This window comes from Strix aluco, chromosome 22 (assembly GCF_031877795.1).
Source record: "Strix aluco isolate bStrAlu1 chromosome 22, bStrAlu1.hap1, whole genome shotgun sequence".
NCBI classification, from domain to species: domain Eukaryota; kingdom Metazoa; phylum Chordata; class Aves; order Strigiformes; family Strigidae; genus Strix; species Strix aluco.
Window position 1 is genome coordinate 718,266 of NC_133952.1, and position 17,999 is coordinate 736,264.

Here is a 17,999-nt window from a genome sequence, read left to right on the forward strand (position 1 = left end):
TTGCAGTGCTGGGGGGAGTGCGTGTGTCTGTGAGCACACGTAGCTCTACGTGGGTGTCGATACGCAGGTACAGCTACAGGCGTGGGTGTCTGGGTGCTGCCATGGCTACGGGGGTGTGTATGTACACACACCTGTATGCTTTTATATACGTGTGTGTACAATGTGTGTGTGTTCACGTGTGTATATATGTTTATGTATGTAAATTATAGGGGGGTGTGTATATAGGCAGAGGTAGGGGTAGATAAACAGATAGGGGTGTGTGTAGGTACAATATTTATATGTGTAACATGTATTTGTGTGTGTATATACATGTACACATAAACACGTACATACACACACACGTGTGGACAGATCTGTATCTCCGTATCTATACAGGTACCTCGATCGGTACGTGTGTACGCACACAAACATACATCTGTATTTGTCATTTTTATCTATTTGAGTGTAGATAGAAGTAGATACAGATAAGGGCCTATAGATACAGCTACACGTATGGAGTGTACATGTGTGTGTACACAGACACACATTTTTAATTTTATACAATTATGAGTGTGTACGGGTACAAACGTCTGTCGTTCTATAGGTATAAATAGATACACGTCTATGGGTGAGGTGTGTTGGTAACAGAAACATCGACACAGCTAAAGGGGGGTGTGTACACGTACCCCCCGCGTTTATGTACAGACACACATAGACATGTCTGGGCACAGAGCTGCAGTTTTGTACATAAATTTATAATCGGTACATTTCTGTGCGCGGGGACACGTGTGTGTGTGGCTGGAGGTCTCCAGGCAGGGCCGGGGGCTGCAGGCGTGTGCTGACGTACAGGTACCTGGGCCTCCACCCCGACACACACACGTGTCGTTGTCATGTACGTGTGCGTGTACACACCCCGCCCGCCGCAGCTCTGTGGGCGTATTTACACAGTCTGTACAGAGCCGGGTGCGTCCGCAGACGGTACACACGGAGCTGAGGGATGCGCCTGTAGACACACACACACGCCTACGTCTGGGTGTCTCTATAGGGATTCTATAGGGGAGGGTCCTGGACAGGCAGATGTATCTACAGCCGGACGGGGCTGGGGCTGGGGGGGTCCCAACACGCTCCCTGCGAGGGCACCTACAGACGCGTCTGCAGGTCAGCGCAGGCAGCACCAGACACACACGCGTGTCCCCAACACACGCAGCCCCCCCACCTCCCCGCTCAGCCAGGACCCCTCGGGGGGCCCGTGGGGCGCTGACCCCCCCACCCCGTCCCCCCCGCCCCGTCCCGGCGCCGCAGGCAGGGCCGAGGCTGGGGAACAGCTTCGTGTTGTGGTACAGCACCCGCCCGCGCCCCCGCGTGCCCCCGGCCGGGCGGGGGGCGGCAGCCCCGCATGCAACCGGGCCCCGCGCCGGCAGCTTCGGCAGCGGGAGGCCAGGCCCGGGCGCTCCCCGCCAGCGGCCGTCCCGGGGGGGGGAGAAGCGGGACGACGCTCGGGGACGGGAGCGCCGGCGCTGGGCGCAAACCACGACTCTCCACTTCGCTCCGGCAAAGCGTAAAGCAAGCGAGCGGCGGCAGGGGCTGCGCGGGGGGCGCGCTCAGGAGCGGTAGTCCTTCTTGCTGTAGGGTTTGTTGCCCAGGATGCTGTCGATCTCGTGGACGATGGAGGACGACAGCTTCGGGAGCACCTGGGGGGGACGGGGGAGGCAGGATCTGGCACTGCACCGCGCTGCCCTGAGCCGCAGCTCGTGGGTGCAAACCCCGGCCTTCTGCGTCGCGGCGGGTTCGTGGGCGCTGCTGGAGCGTTAGAGCCCCGCGCCCACCCCCCCCCCCACCGTGCCCGCGCCCCCCACACCGTGCCCACCCCCCCCCCCACCGTGCCCGTGCCCCCCACACCGTGCCCACCCTCCCCACACCGTGCCCGCACCGCGAGCGCTGACCTGGATGGCGCCGATGTTCTCCATCAGCTGGTCGGCGTTGGAGGCGCCCAGCAAGACGGAGCTCACGCCCTCGTTGCGCAGGCACCAGGCTGGGGCAGGAGGGAGAGTGGAGCCTGAGCAGGGCCCAGTGGGCCCCCCGGTGCCCCCCCAGGCTCCCCCCCGGCCCCTTACCAATGGCGAGCTGGGGCAGGGTGCAGCCCAGGCGCTCGGCGATGGCCTGCAGCTCCTTCAGCTTTGCCTGCTGCCGCCGGCCCTCCTCGCTCAGGATCTTGTCCTTCAGCCACTGGTATCCCTGGGGGGTGGGAGCGGGGGTCAGGGCATCCCCAAACCCCCCTGGGCCTTACAGGGCCCCTGGCTCTGCGTGGTCCCCCCGGGCTCACCTTCAGCGACGCGCGGGAGTAGGGGGGGATCCCCCCGTCGTACTTCCCCGAGACGATGCCGCAGGCCAGCGGGGACCAGGTCATGGCTCCGACGCCTGGGGGCAGAGCAGAGCCGCGGCGGGGGTGATGCTGCCACCCCCTGGCTCCGTGTTTTGGGGTTGGGGGGCCCCCACCGCCATACCTATTTTGTGGAAGAGCTCAGGGAGTTGCACCTCCACCTTCTCCCGCTGGAACATGTGGTACTCGGCCTGCTCGCAGATCGGCGGGATCAGGTTGAACTGCCGGGCCACTGAGTATGCTTCCTGCCGAAAAACTGGGACGCTCAGCGCCCTGCCGCCTCCCCCTAAGCCCCCTGCCGCCCCCCCTGAGCCCCTGCCAACCCCCCCTGACCCCCTGCCAAGCCCCAAGCAGCTGCTGGAAAAATAATTAAGGCTCAAGCGCCTCTGCGAGCGCTCGGCTGCTGTCTGATTCAATCAGCGTCACCGAGGCTGCTCGGCCGCGGTCCCCCCGGCCCCTACCATGATCTCCATGGAGCTCCAGCGCGAGGTCCCCCAGTACATGGCCATCCCCTGGTTGATGACGTGGGTCATGGCTCGCACCGTCTCTGCCGGAGGGAAGGGGAGAGCAGCAGGTGGGGGTTAGTGGCTGGCGAGCGTCCCGCTGCCCGGGTCTGAGGATGCTTTCGGAGGAGCAGGATGGGGACCCAGGGAGCAGCCGCTCGGGCCAGGCCGGGGCTCTGCCGGTGCAGAGAGCAGCCCCCAGGCTCCTGGCACCGGCCCCAGGCCCTGCAGGGTACTGGCGCGGGCACCGCTGCGAGGGGAGGGACCCGAAGCATCGCCCGTGCAGTGAGACCCCGGAGAGGGAGGGAACCCCAGAGTCCTTGTGGGGGGTCTCGGGGGGAGCCGGCTCCGAGCCATGCGGGCCGGGGCCAAGCCAAGACGCGCTCCTGCAGCCAAAGGCGGGCAGCGGGGAGAGCGGCGGGCACGAGGCTCGCTGGGCCGGCACTGGAGCGTGTGCCCCTGCGAGGGGGGACGCTGCTGCGGTCCCCGGCACGGCCGCAGCGGGTCCCTGTGGCCAGGGGGCCGGGGAGCCTCTTTGCTTTTCCCCCCTTTAACCGCAAGATGGTCTGAAGGGGCAGGGGGGTGTTTTTCTCGTGCTGCCGCTGCCCGTGCGGTTGATGGCGGGGTTGGCGGGGGGACAGGGAGTGGGGGTTCTGCTCCGGGAAAGGCCGCTGGGACGTGGCCAGCGGGCAGAGTGCGGGCAGGGAGTACCTTCTACGATGAAAGTCCTGGACTTGGAGGAACTAAATGGGTCCCCTGGTGATAAAAGAGAGATTTAGAGAGAGCAGAGTCGGCTGCTGCCGGCGGAGCGGAGCGAGTGGCTCGCCGGGACGGGGGCTGCTGCACCCCAACCCACCCCACCATGGCCCGAGGGGGTCCCAGTGCCGGGCTGAGCAGCGGCGCGGGCTGACGGTGGCAGTTTCTGCTTGGGAAGGGAAAAGGCCCTTTAGGTAAAAGCCTGGCGCAAACCGACCGCGACGGCAACAGAAGGCGGTGGGGAGGCGCGTGGCGGCGTGGCGCAGCACCCACCTTCCATCGGCGTGTTGGGGTCGGGCCGGTTGGCGAACACCACGTCCACGTACTCCAGCTGCAGCCGCTCCAGCGACGCCTTCAGCCCTTCTATGATGTGCTTTCGGGACAGGCCCCTCTCTGTCTCGGCCCTGGAAAAGGAAAGGTGGTGGGTGAGGGCCCGGCACGCTCCAGTTGCTCTGCCGTGGGCGGGGGCGTTACCTACTTTCCTCCCCAGAAGATTTTGGTGGTGATCACCAGGCTGGACCGTCTGCGGGAGAACGAGAGAGTCACTGGTGGTGGCACCTGCAAGGCTCCGCATGCGCTCCCTGCCCGGGGCTGCCCCCAGCCCGTTGGCACCACGGTGACTGGTTCAGGCTTACCTCCACCCCTTCTTCTTGATGATGTTCCCCAGCACCACCTCGGCCCTACGAAGGAAGGGAATGTCAGCTGCCAGCGCCCGGCAGACCGAGAGGGGAAGGCGGTGGCTGCGGGGATGTCGTCTCCCCCTCCGGCTGCAGCGCCCGGAGCGGAGCTGCTCCCCGATGCTATTTTTAAGTGGGCGTGTGGGCACGCTGCGTTGCCTCTGGGCCACCATGGCTCGCTGTGCCGTGCCGGGGAGGGCCACACGGCTGCGTCTGCATGGTGCAGGCAGCCACAGGCAGTGTGGGGCCGCGTGAGCCATCACCCCACCACGAGCAAGCGCTCGCTGACCCGTCCCGGCAGCCACTTTGCAGTTGGCAAACCCGGGAGACTCCCGGTGCCAGTGGCTGGGGTGAGGCCCCTTGTGCCATCGTCACAGCGCGGTACTTACTTGCCAGCGGCGTAGACTTCCGCCGTGTCGAAGAGATTAATGCCGTTGTCATAGGCTAAAGTCATCAGCTGCTCCGCCATCTGCGAGGGGAGAGCGGGGAGGGTCGGCGGAGGGGGTGGCCGAGAGCCGGGGCGCGGAGGCGCGCCCCGTCCCTTCCCCGCTTCGCTCGGGGCGCGATCCTCACCTCATCTGTGATTTGCCCGCCAAAAGTCACCCATGTCCCTGCAGAGGAGAGAGGGTGCGCAGTGGTGAGCACTGAACGCCGCTGCGCCGAGCCCCCGGACACCCACCCCAGCTCCCCTGGCACAGCCCCGGCACGTGGCGGCCGCAGTCGGCCCTGCTGCGTGCAGCACGGTGCTCCCAGCACAGCCCCGTCGTTTCCCATCATGTTGGTGGAGAAGAATAGAAAATAATTTGACAACTTCTGGGCCACATCTCAAAAATGCCGCCAGGCCGGAGGAAAACCCTTTCCTTTCCTCGGCAAAGCGTCGCCCTCGCCGGGGAGCACCAGCAGCAGCCACGGGGATGTGGCAAAACCCCAGCACTTACCCAGGCCCAGGCAGGACACGCGCAGCCCAGACTTCCCGAGGTTCCTGGAAGACACAGACCCGTTAGGAAAACTGCCAGAAAGCCCCGAAATGCCATCTCCTGCGTCCCCGTGCCACCGAGTGTGCCATCGGCGTGGGCTGGGAGGTGTGTGGCAATCCCCAGTCCCCATCCCCATCCCGCCTGGGACGGTCCCGCAGTGAGGGCCCCCCCACAACTGGTTGAAAAGCCACCCCAGGCCCAGCGAGCCACCGTGTGCCGGCAGTGCAGCCAGCGCCGGTGCAGCGATGCTGTGCCTGGCGGGGTAATCCAGAGTGGCAGCGGGCAGTGACCTCGTTAAAGCGGCTCCCCGTGGCGAGGCCGGCGTGTCCGGCTCCCCCGACACCGCCACTGGTGTAGGGGGGACGGGGAGGTGCTGGCACGCTGGCGATCAGGCCTGGAGCATCCCACACGCGGCACAAGCTGTGCCTGTTCTCTGCGGTGTGGCACGGGGAGAGCGAGCGGCATCCCGGAGAAATGGGGCACCCCTGAAAATTTGGCTGGCACGAGGAGTCAGAGAACAGCTTTCGGGGAGGGGGCCGGGCTGGCAGACGCCTTCGCGGCGGTGATGGAGAGCCAGTTCCTCGTTAAAAATGACAAAGGCTCCAGAAACGAGCGTTAAAATAAATAAAGTGTAGGTGAGCCGCGGCAGCTCGCCCGCGCGGGTGTCGCGTAGCAACCGGGAGGCACCGCCACCGCCGGCACCGCCAGCACGGGCACGGGGAGCCGGGCTGAGCTGAGTCGGGGCATCTTCCTTCCGCGCCACCGCGTTATTGCCCAACATCTGGAGGCGCGGGCGCTCCCCCCGGCCCCGCGTTATTTTTAGAGCATTTCACGGCAGGGAAAGGCCGCGGCCGTGCGGGGTCGCAGTGGGGAGGGGGGCACCAGCCCCGTCCCGGCCATTCCAGGCTGCCGGGGCATGTTCCCGCCTTTCCGGCCCAAACACCCCTTGCCCGGGTGCCCAACGGAGACACCGGCCGGTACCAGGGGAGGCCAAGTGTCCCCCTGTGCTGCACCGTGGCCTTCCCGTCCCGTCCCCCTGGACGTGCGTTAACCCGGGGGGTGCTGGCTGGGGGGGGCATGACATCCACATGCTGCTCTCTGTTTCCAGACCCTCCGCGGGCAGTTGAGGGCCGGATCCTGCTGTAACGGTGCCAGGGGAGTGCCGTGACTCTCAGACCCCCCCCAGCTCGGCAGCCAGCCCGACTAATCCTACCCTAAATTTTAGGGTGCCTTTCCCCCTCCCACCCCGCTGGTTTTACGCCAGGCCGGGTCAAAGCCGCCTTGGGAGGGGACAGGAGCAAAGTGAGGAAGGTGACAGAGGCGCAGGGTCAGCACTTTTAGCACCAAGAAATCTCCGGCGCAGGACGCTAACGGGGGATTAGGGGAGCGCAGCACACCCAGACCCCCCCCAGACCCCCCCCCAACGCCCAGAGCTCGGCGAGGAGGCAGCAAATCTGCCCGTCTCCTACCGGAATTTCATCCCCGGCTGCCTGACGCTGGACTCGCTGGAGGAGGGGGCGTTCTGCACCGAGAGCTGCCCCAGGCTGCGGGCCACCATGGCCACTGCCCGGAACTTGCCGCGGGTGCCGAGGCTGGGGCTGCCGGCATTCTGTCGGTTGAGCCGGTCCTCGGCGCTCCGGCTCTTGATGCTGTGCTCGGAGCATACAAAGGAGACCTGCATGCTGCTCCGGCGGGCCGCCGCGCCAGCTGCCTAAATTTAGCCGGCGCCCCGAGCGAGGCGGGGAGCTCCTCCCGCGCGCCGCTGCTCCGCCGACGTGACGGCGGGGGGCTGCGAGGCGGCGGGCAGGGAGCCGGCTCCCGTCAGCCCTCCTGCCCTCAATATTTGATGAGCTCAGGAAGCGAGCGAGCGGCGCTGGGGCAGGTGGGGGGCAGGAAGGGGAGCGCCGCTGCGGGTGCTCCCCGCCGAAGGCACCCCCCCGTGCCCCGCTGGGCAGCCCAGCCCGGGTTTGGGGGGCTGAGGGGGCGAAGGGGCCGCTTGCCTCCCTCTGGCCATGCCCTGCTCTCAGGGGAACGCAAGTCCCAAACCAAAATCTCCCGGCAGGAGCACCCGCTCGTCGCCAAATACACAACTCTGGGGCGAGGGCGCAGCAGCGGCGATGCCACCGGCTCTCCTGGGGGCAGAGCGCGGCCGTTTGCCAAAGCGGGACCCAGCAGTGTGTCCCCCCACATTTTTCTGGCTGCTGGCACCCCCAAGCCGGAGGAGGGAGCGGATCTGGGGCTTGGCTTGCGGGGGAAATCACGCCCGTTCGGCCCTGACCTAATGAGAACTCTTGTAATCTCCCCTGCTTCCCTCCGCCACAAAGCTCCTTAGCCGGGTAATCCCGCCAGCTCCGGCCGGGGCGAGGGGAGCTGGCAGCATTTGGCAGCTCCCCGGAGGAGGAGAAACCCCAGAGATTTTGGGGGCAGTGGGCACATGCCCAAAGGAGCCGCGCTGGGGGTGCCTGTGCCAGCCTCTCCCCATCAATAAATAACCACCTAATAAATATTAGATGGGCTCTTGGCACCGTGTAAATGTTACCTCTGTCACGGTGAGCCGAGGGGAACCTGACCCGCGGCGCGGCAGGAGCCGGCAGAGCTGCCAGCCCCCGGGAAATTTGCTGCAACGGTGGGGGGGGCACAAGGGGCACCCCTGAATTTTCACAGGGGAGCACAGCTGCTGATCCAAGCCCCAGCTGGGTTTTTGGGGGTACCTGGCCCCGCGCCCCATTGCCCCGCCTGCAGTGCTGGGGGTGAGCGGGAAGGGATGTGCCAGGAAAACCAGCCACGTGCCTGCAGAAGAGCCATGGCCAACGGCCCCGGCTGCCCGATGTGTCCTCCCCGGCACCGGCGGGGGACAAGGAATACAAAAGCGGGGTGAAATTCTGAGCTGCCTTGCACCGTGCTGGGACCCACATGCAGAACGAGGGGAGCACCAGCTCTGCCATGGCTAAAGCATCTCTGGAGCCGTTGGCTCCAACTGCCTGGTCTTTAAGGGCCCCGAGTGCGTTCGCACTTGCAACGTCCCCACAGCGAGAGGGAGAATCAAGTGAGGAGGTCAAAGACCGTCGCACAAGCACGAGGGAACGGCACGGAGCTGCTGCAGCCGCTCCTGCACACGCCGCGCGAGATCATGCCGAGGGCACCAGCTCCTCCTGACCGTGGCGCGGCACGGGGCAATCGGTGAAAGCCGGGCTGTTCCCCAGGGAGGGGCAAAACCAGCGCTAAGCAGCGTCCCCTGCTCCGTCCCCACGCCTCGGCCTTTGCCTTACCTGTACTTCATGCCGGTGGCGCGGGCGGTGCCGTCGGCCAGGGAGAGCCCGTGCATCCGCAGGAACTCCTCCAGCGTCTTCGCCCGCGCCGCCGCCCGCACGTCCCGCAGCCGCCGCAGCTCCAGCCCGTCCGCTGGCCGGGGGGCCGGCGGCAGCCCCCACTCCGGGGGGTGCCGGCTGGCCACGCTGCGCAGGCTCTCGCTGTACGTCATGGAGAGCATCCCGCTGCCCCAGCGAGGGCTCTGCGGGCCGGCCCTGCCGCCGCCCGCTCCGCGATGCTACAGAGAGAGCTGGGAAAGCGTCCCGCCGCAACGCCGGGCTCTGGCACCGCTCGGGGCAGAGCTGTGCCCGCGCCGGGGTGCCAGAGTGGGGGCACCCCCCATTGCAAGGGCCTGTGGCGGGTCTGTGGCGCGGGGAGGGGAAAGCGGGGACCCTGGCAAAGCTGGACGCTTCAGCGGAGTAAAGCCGTGGCAGAGGAGATGAAGGGAGAGGGCAGCAGCGCGGCCGGGAAGGACGTGGCCCTGCCTGCCACGGCCACCCCGAGCCTGGCAAGCTGTGGCAGCCTGGCACGTGCCCCGGCTGCACTGCCTCCCAGCTCACACTGCTTGGCATCCCCACGAGGGCTGCGGTGGGCCCCGGTGAGCGGTGGCACAAGCACTGCTGGTGAGAATCTGGCACTGTGTGCCGGCGGGCGGGAAAGGTCAAGCTGGGAAAGGCGGCCCCGTGGGGCTCCCCGGGGAGGGTGGGCGTCTGCAGAGGTGGGTGCCGGGTGCTTGCCGGCGGCTGCCATGCCTGCAGCACGCTGCCGCAACCCGTGTCGCCAGCCAACGCCTTCCCCGCAGCCGCGGCAGCGACCTCCCAGCCGGTGCAGGCGGCCGAAAATAGCCTGCCGCAGAGCGGGCTCCTTCACACGCCGGAGGTGCTCGCCGCCTCTATGGCTGGGATCTCACCGGCGGTGGCACCGGCATCGATTTCCCTGCCGTGCTCTGCTGCGTCCCTCGTGCTCAGTGCCTGAGAGAAGGAGCAGGGACCGGGCCAAAACCGCGGCGCTGGTGCTGAAGTGGCTGCCGGGAGTGCACCGTGCCGGAGCTGCACTGGCAGCAGGCTCCAGTCAGCTCCCACCAGTGGTTTTTTCTTTCCCTGTGAAGCTCAAATTTACGGGAGCAGGAGCCAAAAGCAAAGTGCACTTTCCCACTGAGGTGTGACCTCAAGAAAAAAAGAAGAAAGCCCAGAAGATACGGAGCAGCAGCTGGCAAGGGGTGACCAAAACCCCGGGGAGCTCCTGCAATACCCGGCACTGCTGGAGACCCTCCCACGCTCCACAGCAAGGGCTCGGGAGTGCAGGGGGACAGAAAGGGGACCCCTCTCCTGCGGCACGGCCAAACCCAGCCCTGGCCACCAGCCGCCTCTTCCTGCTGCGCCTCGAAGCTGGAGTCTGGAGCCGGCACCGGCCCTTCTCCAGGGCTGGTGGTTTGAATTAGGGCAGTGCCGGTGGCTCCTGCCGCGCACAGGCGCAGCACCCGGCCCTGCTGGAATCCCCTCAATCCTGCTGGGATCCTCCCAGCAGCTGGGAAAAGTCCGAGCTGGCTGCACCGCCGCTCTACTGCTTCACCATGCTGCAACGAAGTGGCTGCAGCCAGTGGAGCCGGGGGTTTGGTCTGGGCTGCCTTGCAGAGCAGGGTGGGGATCCGCCGGCCGCCCCGCCTTGACACCTCCCTGAATTTTGGCTGAGCAGTGTGACGGGGCGGCAGGGAGAGCACGGAGGCAGCGGGCTCGTCCATGGGCCATTGGTTAGCAGAAATAGTGACGCTGCCCAAGGGATGAAAAGCTGTGGGGCCGTGGGAGCAGCCGAAGCCCGAGCAGCAGCACCGTGCCTGAGCGGGAGAGGCTGTTCTGCGGTGAAGGAGCGGGGATGGGGACGGGACACAGGTGCTGCAGGATAACGGGACCGTTAGCGTGTGGCAGGGGCACAACAAGTGGGTGACAGTCGGATGCGCAGGGTACCTGCTCGGAAAAGCAACCGACAGCCTGCCCTGAACCAAAAAGACCCCAAACCCCGAACGAAAACCTCCCCAAGCCACTGAATCCCGCATCAGCCCGCACAGCGAATCCTCCCGGCTGCCCCTGCTCGCCGCCAGCCCCGACTCACCCGCGCGCCGGGGACGCCGCTCACCAACAGCACAGCTCTGGGCTGCCCCGGGGCAGCTATAAGAGAGGTGCGGCCGCCGGGTTTTTTTGCATTAGGGGAGTGTCGGCGCTTGGCGTCCAAAGCAATTGGCCCCCCCAGAGCCCAGCTTTCTCGCCGCGCTCCATTAGCCCTATTAGGGGATTTTCTTCCCTGCGAAGGGGAGCTAAATTATTCATGGCCCCTTCGCTAAAAGCCTGGGGATGCGCTGCTGCTGCTTTAGCTACGCTGGCATCGCTGCCTCCGCCCGCAGCCGACCCTCACCCGGCGGTGACAGGTCCCGCACCACCAGCATGTGGGCGGTGGGGACAGTCGGGGGCACGGGGGCCATCGGGGAGCGGAGCTGGATGACGGACGCAGCCCCCCCGTGGTCCCCAAGGCGGCAGGGTTGGAGCTGGGCTGTGGCAGGCCCGAAACACGGCCTCCCCCTCCAGGCAGGAGCCCCAAAACAGGGCTGGGGGACAGACACCGGCGGCAGCTGCCTGTTGGCCTTGGGAGCCTTTCACACTGGGCATGCCCATCAGGACCGGTGCGTGGCCACACCTGGCTGGTTTGGCAGCCAAACCCCACCTGCGGCTCGGGTGCGGCAGTGCCGGTGGCAGCACATCGCTGGGCCAGGGATGCTGGCAGCGCTGCTGAGCCGCCTCGGTGCCAGCCAGCCTCTACTCCTGGCCAGAGCGGGGAGCCCACGGCTCCAGTGGGGGGCAGCCCCCCATTCCCCACCCGGGGGCTGCCACAGCCCCGCCAGCACCAAAGCGGCTGCTGGCACAGCGCGTGGGGAGAAGTGCTGCCTTCGCTGCCGCCGGTAAAAGGGGCTGGGGAGCGGGGGGAAGTGTTGCCTCTGTACCACTTACTGACGCTTCTGTTAATGGAAGAAGCAGTGGGGCGGCTGGCTGGGTTCCTGGAGCTGCCCTTGGGAAAAGCCAGCGGGCTCTTCCTGGCGCAGCGTCGGCACAGGATGCTCCCCCCCGAGCCGAGCCCCGCACCCCGCAGCCACTGCCCCCAGGTAGCCTCCGGCCACGCTCCTTGGCCACGCTCCGTGAGGACGATCCCCCCAACCCAGCCGCACTTGTGGGGTCCCCACGTCGCGCTGCCAAACCCACGCGCAGGAGGGGACCCCGAGGCAGCACCGTGCCCGCAGCTTTGGCCGTGTCCGCTCACCGGGGGGTGGATTTTGGGGAGGGGAAGGGCTGGGTTACCTGTAGAACTGGAGCTGGCGCTTGGGGCTCCCATACCTCGCGCTTCCGACAGCAAAGGGGAGAAAGAAGAAAGATGCCACAAACCGCATTAGAAAGGTGGGGCGGGACGGGGTGGCGGGAAGGGTCAGTGGCCGTGCCGTGTCGCAGGGGCACCGTGCAGCGGGCACCGGTGCACTCCCCGGCAGTACCCGCTCTTCCCACAACAGGCATCAGTGCTTGAAAACGCTGCTGCTGCCGTGTGGGGGTTTTGCAGTCCTGACAGCTTTTGCACAAAGCGTGCTGGGGTGGTTTCGGGGTGCCGTGGCCCCGGGTTTGAAGCCCCCCCCACTAGCGCCGTCCCGCACCCTTACCTGTAAATCATCCCTGGGGAGCCCGTCTGCCGCAGCGAGAGTCGCGCCGGGGAGTCAGTGGTGGATTCGGGATACATGGAGCCAACCTGGGCTCCCCGGAGCCACTCGCCACCTCACCCCTGCCACGGGGGAAGAGAAAAAGAGGAAGAAAAGGGGGTTTTCGGGGCACGCGCATGACGGCATTTCCTGTTGCAGAAGCTCATGAGCCGGATGGGCACAAGATGCAGGCAGCGGCGCGGGCAGCAGCAGGCAGGTTGCAGCAGCCCTGCCTGCCCCAGACCCCAGCGCTCCCACCCTGAGCCACCACCACTCAGGACCCCATCCTGTTGACTTCCCAACTTGGTCGCTCTCCCCAAACTTTTGGGGCTCCCGGGGAGGGCAGAGGGGGGCTGCTTGCTGCCCACCCTGCTGCCCATCCCACTGCCCACACGGTGCCCGGGAAGGCGAGCAGGGCATGCCACCCAGCCACAGCAGTGAGGCACCGACCGGCGCCATGGAGGTGTTACAACACATCAGGAAACGGTGAAGAAACATGAGCCTGAAAAATTAAACATTTTGCTGGTGTTTAACACTAATGTGGTCCCCAGAGGGTCCCTCTGCAAGGGACAAGCCAAGGAAAGGGCAGTAGCTCGGCTTCTCCCGCAGTGTGACTCTGTGCACGGGGGTGCAGGAGCTCTGAGGGAAAGGGGGGCTCACCCCAGGGCACCCCCAACCCTCCCCATCCCCGCCCCCATGCCGGGGGGGCATCCGGCAATCCGGCACAGCTCCCTGGGGAGCTGTGGGCCCACTCCTTCTCCCCATCCCACAACACCCTCAGCAGTTTCCAGTATCACAGAAAACTGCAGTGCTTCCCTGCAAAACTGGGGCTGATTTTTACATTTTTACATCACTAAAGCCATCTTCCTTTAGGCCCGTGAAACGCCATCTTCATGCCGCAGGTCACGAGCTGCTTTTTCCCCCCTGGATGGGAACTGGGAGATCTCTGGGCTCCTTCCCCTCCTCCCCTGGGCACAGTGGGAGCGTGTCCTGGCACGCATCCTGCCTGCATCCTGGCATGCTGTGCCTGCACCCCGCATCCCTCCCGCATCCCAGCAGGGCATGCCAGCATCCTGCATCCTGGCACAGTGTGCCAGCATCCTGCATCCTGCCTGCATCCTGGCCTGGCATGCCCCCACCCTGCATCCCTCCTGCCTCCCGGCACACCGTGCCTGCATCCCTCCTGCATCCTGCATCCCGGCGCAGCCCCTGCAGCCCACGCGGCCCAATGGCAGCGGCTGCGGCAGCCAAGCCCGTCCCCGCGGAGCCGCCTGCCCGCCCACCGCAGCCTCTGGCCCCGCTGCAGCCCCTGGCCCAGCTGCAGCCCCCCATCTCCCTCCTCCCCACTCCGAGCGCCGCAGCAATGGGGCTCCCTTTGGCCACAGCTGCCCCAGGGCTAGAGATCAGGCAGGCTCCTTAAAGCCAGGCTTAGTTTTGAGAGGGCAGGAGGGAGCTGCTCGCCCGTGGTCCTGAGCAGGACCCTGCTGAACCCCCAAAGCCATCGCGATCCCCCCAGCTCCTCCTGGGGCTGCTTGTGTCACCTTCAGGGCTCCCCACAGCCCTCACCTGCAACAGCACCGGTTCAACAGCAGCCACCGGCCCTGGCACTGTCTTGCACGCTCCTGCAAGCTGCTTCGTGCCCGCTCAGCATCACTTAATTAGTGGCAGTGTAACGAAGCTGAAGCAAGCTGGGGAGATGCCCGCAGGATGGACGGACAGACCCCCCTGCCCCAGCTGCAGTGGGGGCGGCTGTGTGACTTCCTTGCTGCACTGCCACAAACCAAGACGCAAACTTCTCACAGGGCTTAGGCCTGGCTCTGTTTACGCATCCTGGGGGTCTGTGGTGCGACGAGCTCGGCTCTGCGACAGGCTCGACAGGACCCGATGCGCCTCATCCGTGACCTCGTGGGGGCACAGAGTGCGGTGGCTGGCAAGTCTCTGGCAGTGCTGGAGGAACTTTGCCAGGAAGTGCAGCCGGACCACCAGCACATGGGGCAGGGCTCTGCGCCCCTCAGAGCCAGAGCACCCTGGCCCCGGGGGACAACCCACCCCTCGGGGTCCTCTGAGACAAAGGTGCTGCTGAAAGCCCCGTCCCCTCCACACCAGCAGTTTGGTGCTTCCCCGAGACCACTCCTGCACCTTCGGCTTCCTCATGGCAAAACTCAGCTGTGAGTCCACAACCAGGAGTTTCTGCAGGGGATGCACGGAAAGGGAAGAAAAGCGTTTTCTTCTGCGGGATGCACCTGGGACCCAGGTGCAAGGGTGGCCCGAAAGCTTGTGCTCCCACCCGGCTCCATCCCCATCCCCAATCCCGGCTGGCAGGACGGGGTGGGAGAGCGCGGGCGCCGGGGCGCGGGGGGATTTGTGGCCGGGAAGCCCCCAGGAGCCCAAGCCTGCGGGTGCTCTGCGGAGTGCAGCCTCCAGCACACTGCGGCCGGGGCAGAGGAGGTGGAACTGCACGTGGCATTAATCTGAATATAGGGGCGAAGCCTCTGCACCTACCGAAGAGCCGGAGCCCCCGAGGGTGAGGCATTGGGGCGGGGGGGCTGCGGGACCCCCTCCGCGGGCACCCCAGCGTCCTTCCCAGCGGCTCAGCCAAGGGAGGCAGGGAGCCGGTGCCGAGCAGCTCCCCACTCCGGGTGCCCGTCCCGGTGTTTGTACCCCTTTTTACCGGGTTTGCAAACAGCAAACGCTGCCCCCCCCCCCCCCGCCCCCCCCAACACGCCGCGGGAAAGGTGACTTTTGCACAATTACTCACGCCGCTCTGCCTTGCAAAAGGCTTTCGACCGGTCCCTCCTGCCGCCACCGCTCCGTTCGCGCTCCGCGCTGGGTGCTGTGCACCCCCCGCCCGCAGCACCGGCGCTGCAGGGATCCGCAGAGCTGCAGCCCTGCCCCTTCCCTCTGCCCGGGGAAGCCTCTGCTGCAGAGCAGCGTCCCCCAGCCGGGCAGCGTCCCCCCAGCCCGCCATCGCCGCTCGGGCGCCCGTGCCAGCCGGTGGGGAGCGGCGGCGGCAGCGCTGGGGGTTTAGCTGCGACACGTGAGGTGGCCCGTGATGGGGCTGTTCGGCTCCCCGCCTCGGCGACACAGCCCGAAACCACCCGCGACGCGTCAGGCGGGGTTATTCCGGCTTCGCCGTCACGTACACCAGCACCGGAGTAACGGGGGCCGTCAGGCCGAGCGCCCGGGGGTCCCCGGTGCTGCGCCGGGGCTGGCAGCCGGGCACGGCCGAGCCACCGCCGCGGAGCCACCGGCCGCCCCGACCGCCCCGGCACCGCACCCACCTGGCTCCGGCGCTCGGTAACGGAGACGCGCGCTCAGGAGGCACAAAAAACCCCCAGAGCGAACCCAGCTGGAGGCTCTGCAGGTTTCGGGAAGCGGCGCCGGTGCCGAGCCGCAGCCGGAGGCAAAGACGGCGGGTGCCGGTTCCTACCCCATTCCCGCTCCGGCGGCGGCGCCCCGGGATGCTGCAGAGCCTCTCACATCCTGACTCGGCAGCTTTGGCTCCGCCGGTGGCGTACAGCCCGGCTCCCCGATCCCGCCGGTGCCTTAACCGTGTCGGCGCCGCAGCCCGGCACCGGCAGCGCGCGTGGGCGAGCGAGCGGCTGCCACCCGGTACCGGCCACCCTCGCGCAGCTCAGGGCAGAGCAGGCTCGTCCGGCGGCCGCGGGGAGCCTGGACCCGGATACTTCCACCACCAGATGCCTTTAGGTCACGCCGGGTGGTTTTTTTAAGAAATAAAATCAGGGCGGCCGCAGGCGATGCCGCGGGGTTGCCTCCCACCGCGTCCCGCCACCTCCGTGCGTGCCAATCGCTGTTTTTTGGCCATTTGGGGCAAAAAAACCCCAACCCTGGAGCACGCGGTTTGGAGATACCCCGTTAACTGCAAGGCGCGGTCCCCAGCAGCAGCACGGCACTGTCATCCTGGAGCGATAACAGCACTGATGCAGCCAGCGGCGGGATGTGACATGAAAACCGGAGGCCAAGCCAGCAAAAAGGGGTCAGGGCTTCGGCAGCGCGCTGCAGCGCTTTTTTCAGTTATAAATTAGGAAAACGCGGCCCCTCTCTCCAGCAGCCGAGTCCCGCTCAGCTTCACGGCCGCATCCTGCTGCTTCCTCTGCCCTCCCAGCACCATCCTGCTGGCGACGGGGCCAGCGAGCACGCTGCCCGCTCCCAACCGTGCCGACGCTGACACCCGCTCGGCACCGCTGGGGTGGGTGCTCCCCACTTTCCACACTGCGGCAGCTCTGGCAGCAGCGTGCAAGAGAGGTGGGGAGGGCCGGGACCCCTGTCCCATTCGGGGGGCACTCCCCAGCACCAGCACAGCGGTGGCTTTGCTTCTCCACCTCACGGTGGAAACCGCACACCAAATCATTCTGCTCTCGCTCTGCCACGTGTCCGACCCAGAGACCCAAGAGCGGGGAGGTGATGGCCTGCCCCGCCACCCTCCTCCTCCTCATGATAATAATAATAATAATAATAATAAAAGCAGCTCTTGTGTATCTGCCATTATCGGCTGCAAGTAGAGGCACTTCTTGTTAACCAGCTGGAAAAACACTGCATATATGCACTATATACGCAACATATACTAGATATATATTACCCAGCTCCGTCACGACGTTGCACCGCGGCGCCCAGCGACGCTTTTGGAAGAAACCGGTGGTTTTTTGGAAAGCTGGCTCGACACCCTCTCCGCGCAAAGCGGCCTGCTCTCGCCTCTCGCCGGGCCCAGAGCCCGAGGCACCCACATCACCCACAGCACAGGGCACACTGGCCGCTGGGCGAGCAGCATGGGGCCGAGGTGGCTCCCCCATGGCAAGAAAACGGCCTCCAGGAGCAGAGGCCGGCGAGAGGCTCCCGAGCCAAAGGAACCCTCGAGTTTGGGGCCCGGCTGAAGGGCAGCTCAAGGGGAGCGCTGGGGTGCGGGGCAGGGAGCCGGGTCCTTCCTCTCCAACCGCCTCGACGTGTCGTTTTTGTTCACGACGCCACCGTTTTTCTGTGGAGGACGCGGCGGTTTGGGCAAAGCGGCTCCGGCGGGAAACCGGGGGACGGTGCTGAGGGGGGGAACCCACCGTCCCGCTCCACCGCGCGTTGAGCGCCTGCCTCTCCCCGCCGCGACGCCAGCAGGCCGCGGGCCAGGGGAGCCGTCCTCGGAGCGGGGCTCCCTGCGCCGGGCCACGGTCCCCTCACGGCGGGCGGGCTCGGGGCGGGGGGCCCCGCTCCCCTCAGGCGCGGCGGCGAGCCGAGGCCCACCCGCGGGAGCCGTTGCGGGGGGCGCGGACGCAGCGGCCCCGTCTCGCCGGCGGCACGGCCTTACCGGAGCCCTGCCCGCGGCCGTGCCCGCCTCCATCGCCCCGCCGTGGTCCCCCACACCCGGCCCCGCCGCACCCGCCCCCCCGGCCCCGCGCTCCCCTCACCTGCCCGGCGCCCGCCGCTCCCCGCCGCCCCGCCGCGGCGCCCTCGTGGGGGGCAGGCCCCGCCCCGCCCCGCCCGTCGCCGATTGGCCGCGCCGCCCGCCGCTCCACGCCGCATGCAAATGACGGGGGGCCACACGCCGCTCCCATTGGTCGAGCCGGCGGCGAGGCACCGCCTCCCGCGGTGCGGCACCATCGCCCTAGTAACCCGATGCTGAGCCGGGCGCGACCACCCGCGCGGGGAAGGGGGGACACAGACACACACACACACGACGGA

At 66.7% G+C, this 17,999-nt stretch overlaps 1 protein-coding gene across 7 annotated transcripts; it reads right to left on the reverse strand.

The window, feature by feature from the left end:
* Positions 1 to 495: 495 nt before the first annotated feature.
* Positions 496 to 17,784, reverse strand: KCNAB2 (potassium voltage-gated channel subfamily A regulatory beta subunit 2). 7 transcript variants are annotated; one of them, XM_074848172.1, is made up of 15 exons: positions 17,726 to 17,784; positions 12,276 to 12,394; positions 11,926 to 11,967; positions 5,234 to 5,277; positions 4,869 to 4,906; positions 4,685 to 4,764; positions 4,254 to 4,298; positions 4,097 to 4,141; positions 3,892 to 4,022; positions 2,821 to 2,906; positions 2,484 to 2,604; positions 2,303 to 2,397; positions 2,094 to 2,214; positions 1,923 to 2,011; positions 496 to 1,670 (listed from the first exon to the last, which is right to left on the reverse strand). In XM_074848172.1, exons 2-15 carry the CDS (start codon positions 12,350 to 12,352, stop codon positions 1,581 to 1,583), a joined length of 1,104 nt encoding a protein of 367 aa, XP_074704273.1. In that variant the 5' UTR covers positions 12,353 to 12,394; positions 17,726 to 17,784; the 3' UTR covers positions 496 to 1,580. The 7 variants fall into 7 exon arrangements, with proteins under 7 accessions (XP_074704273.1, XP_074704274.1, XP_074704275.1 ...); XM_074848173.1 differs by lacking the exon at positions 17,726 to 17,784 and adding an exon at positions 15,593 to 16,114; XM_074848174.1 differs by lacking the exon at positions 17,726 to 17,784 and adding an exon at positions 15,070 to 15,262.
* Positions 17,785 to 17,999: the final 215 nt, after the last annotated feature.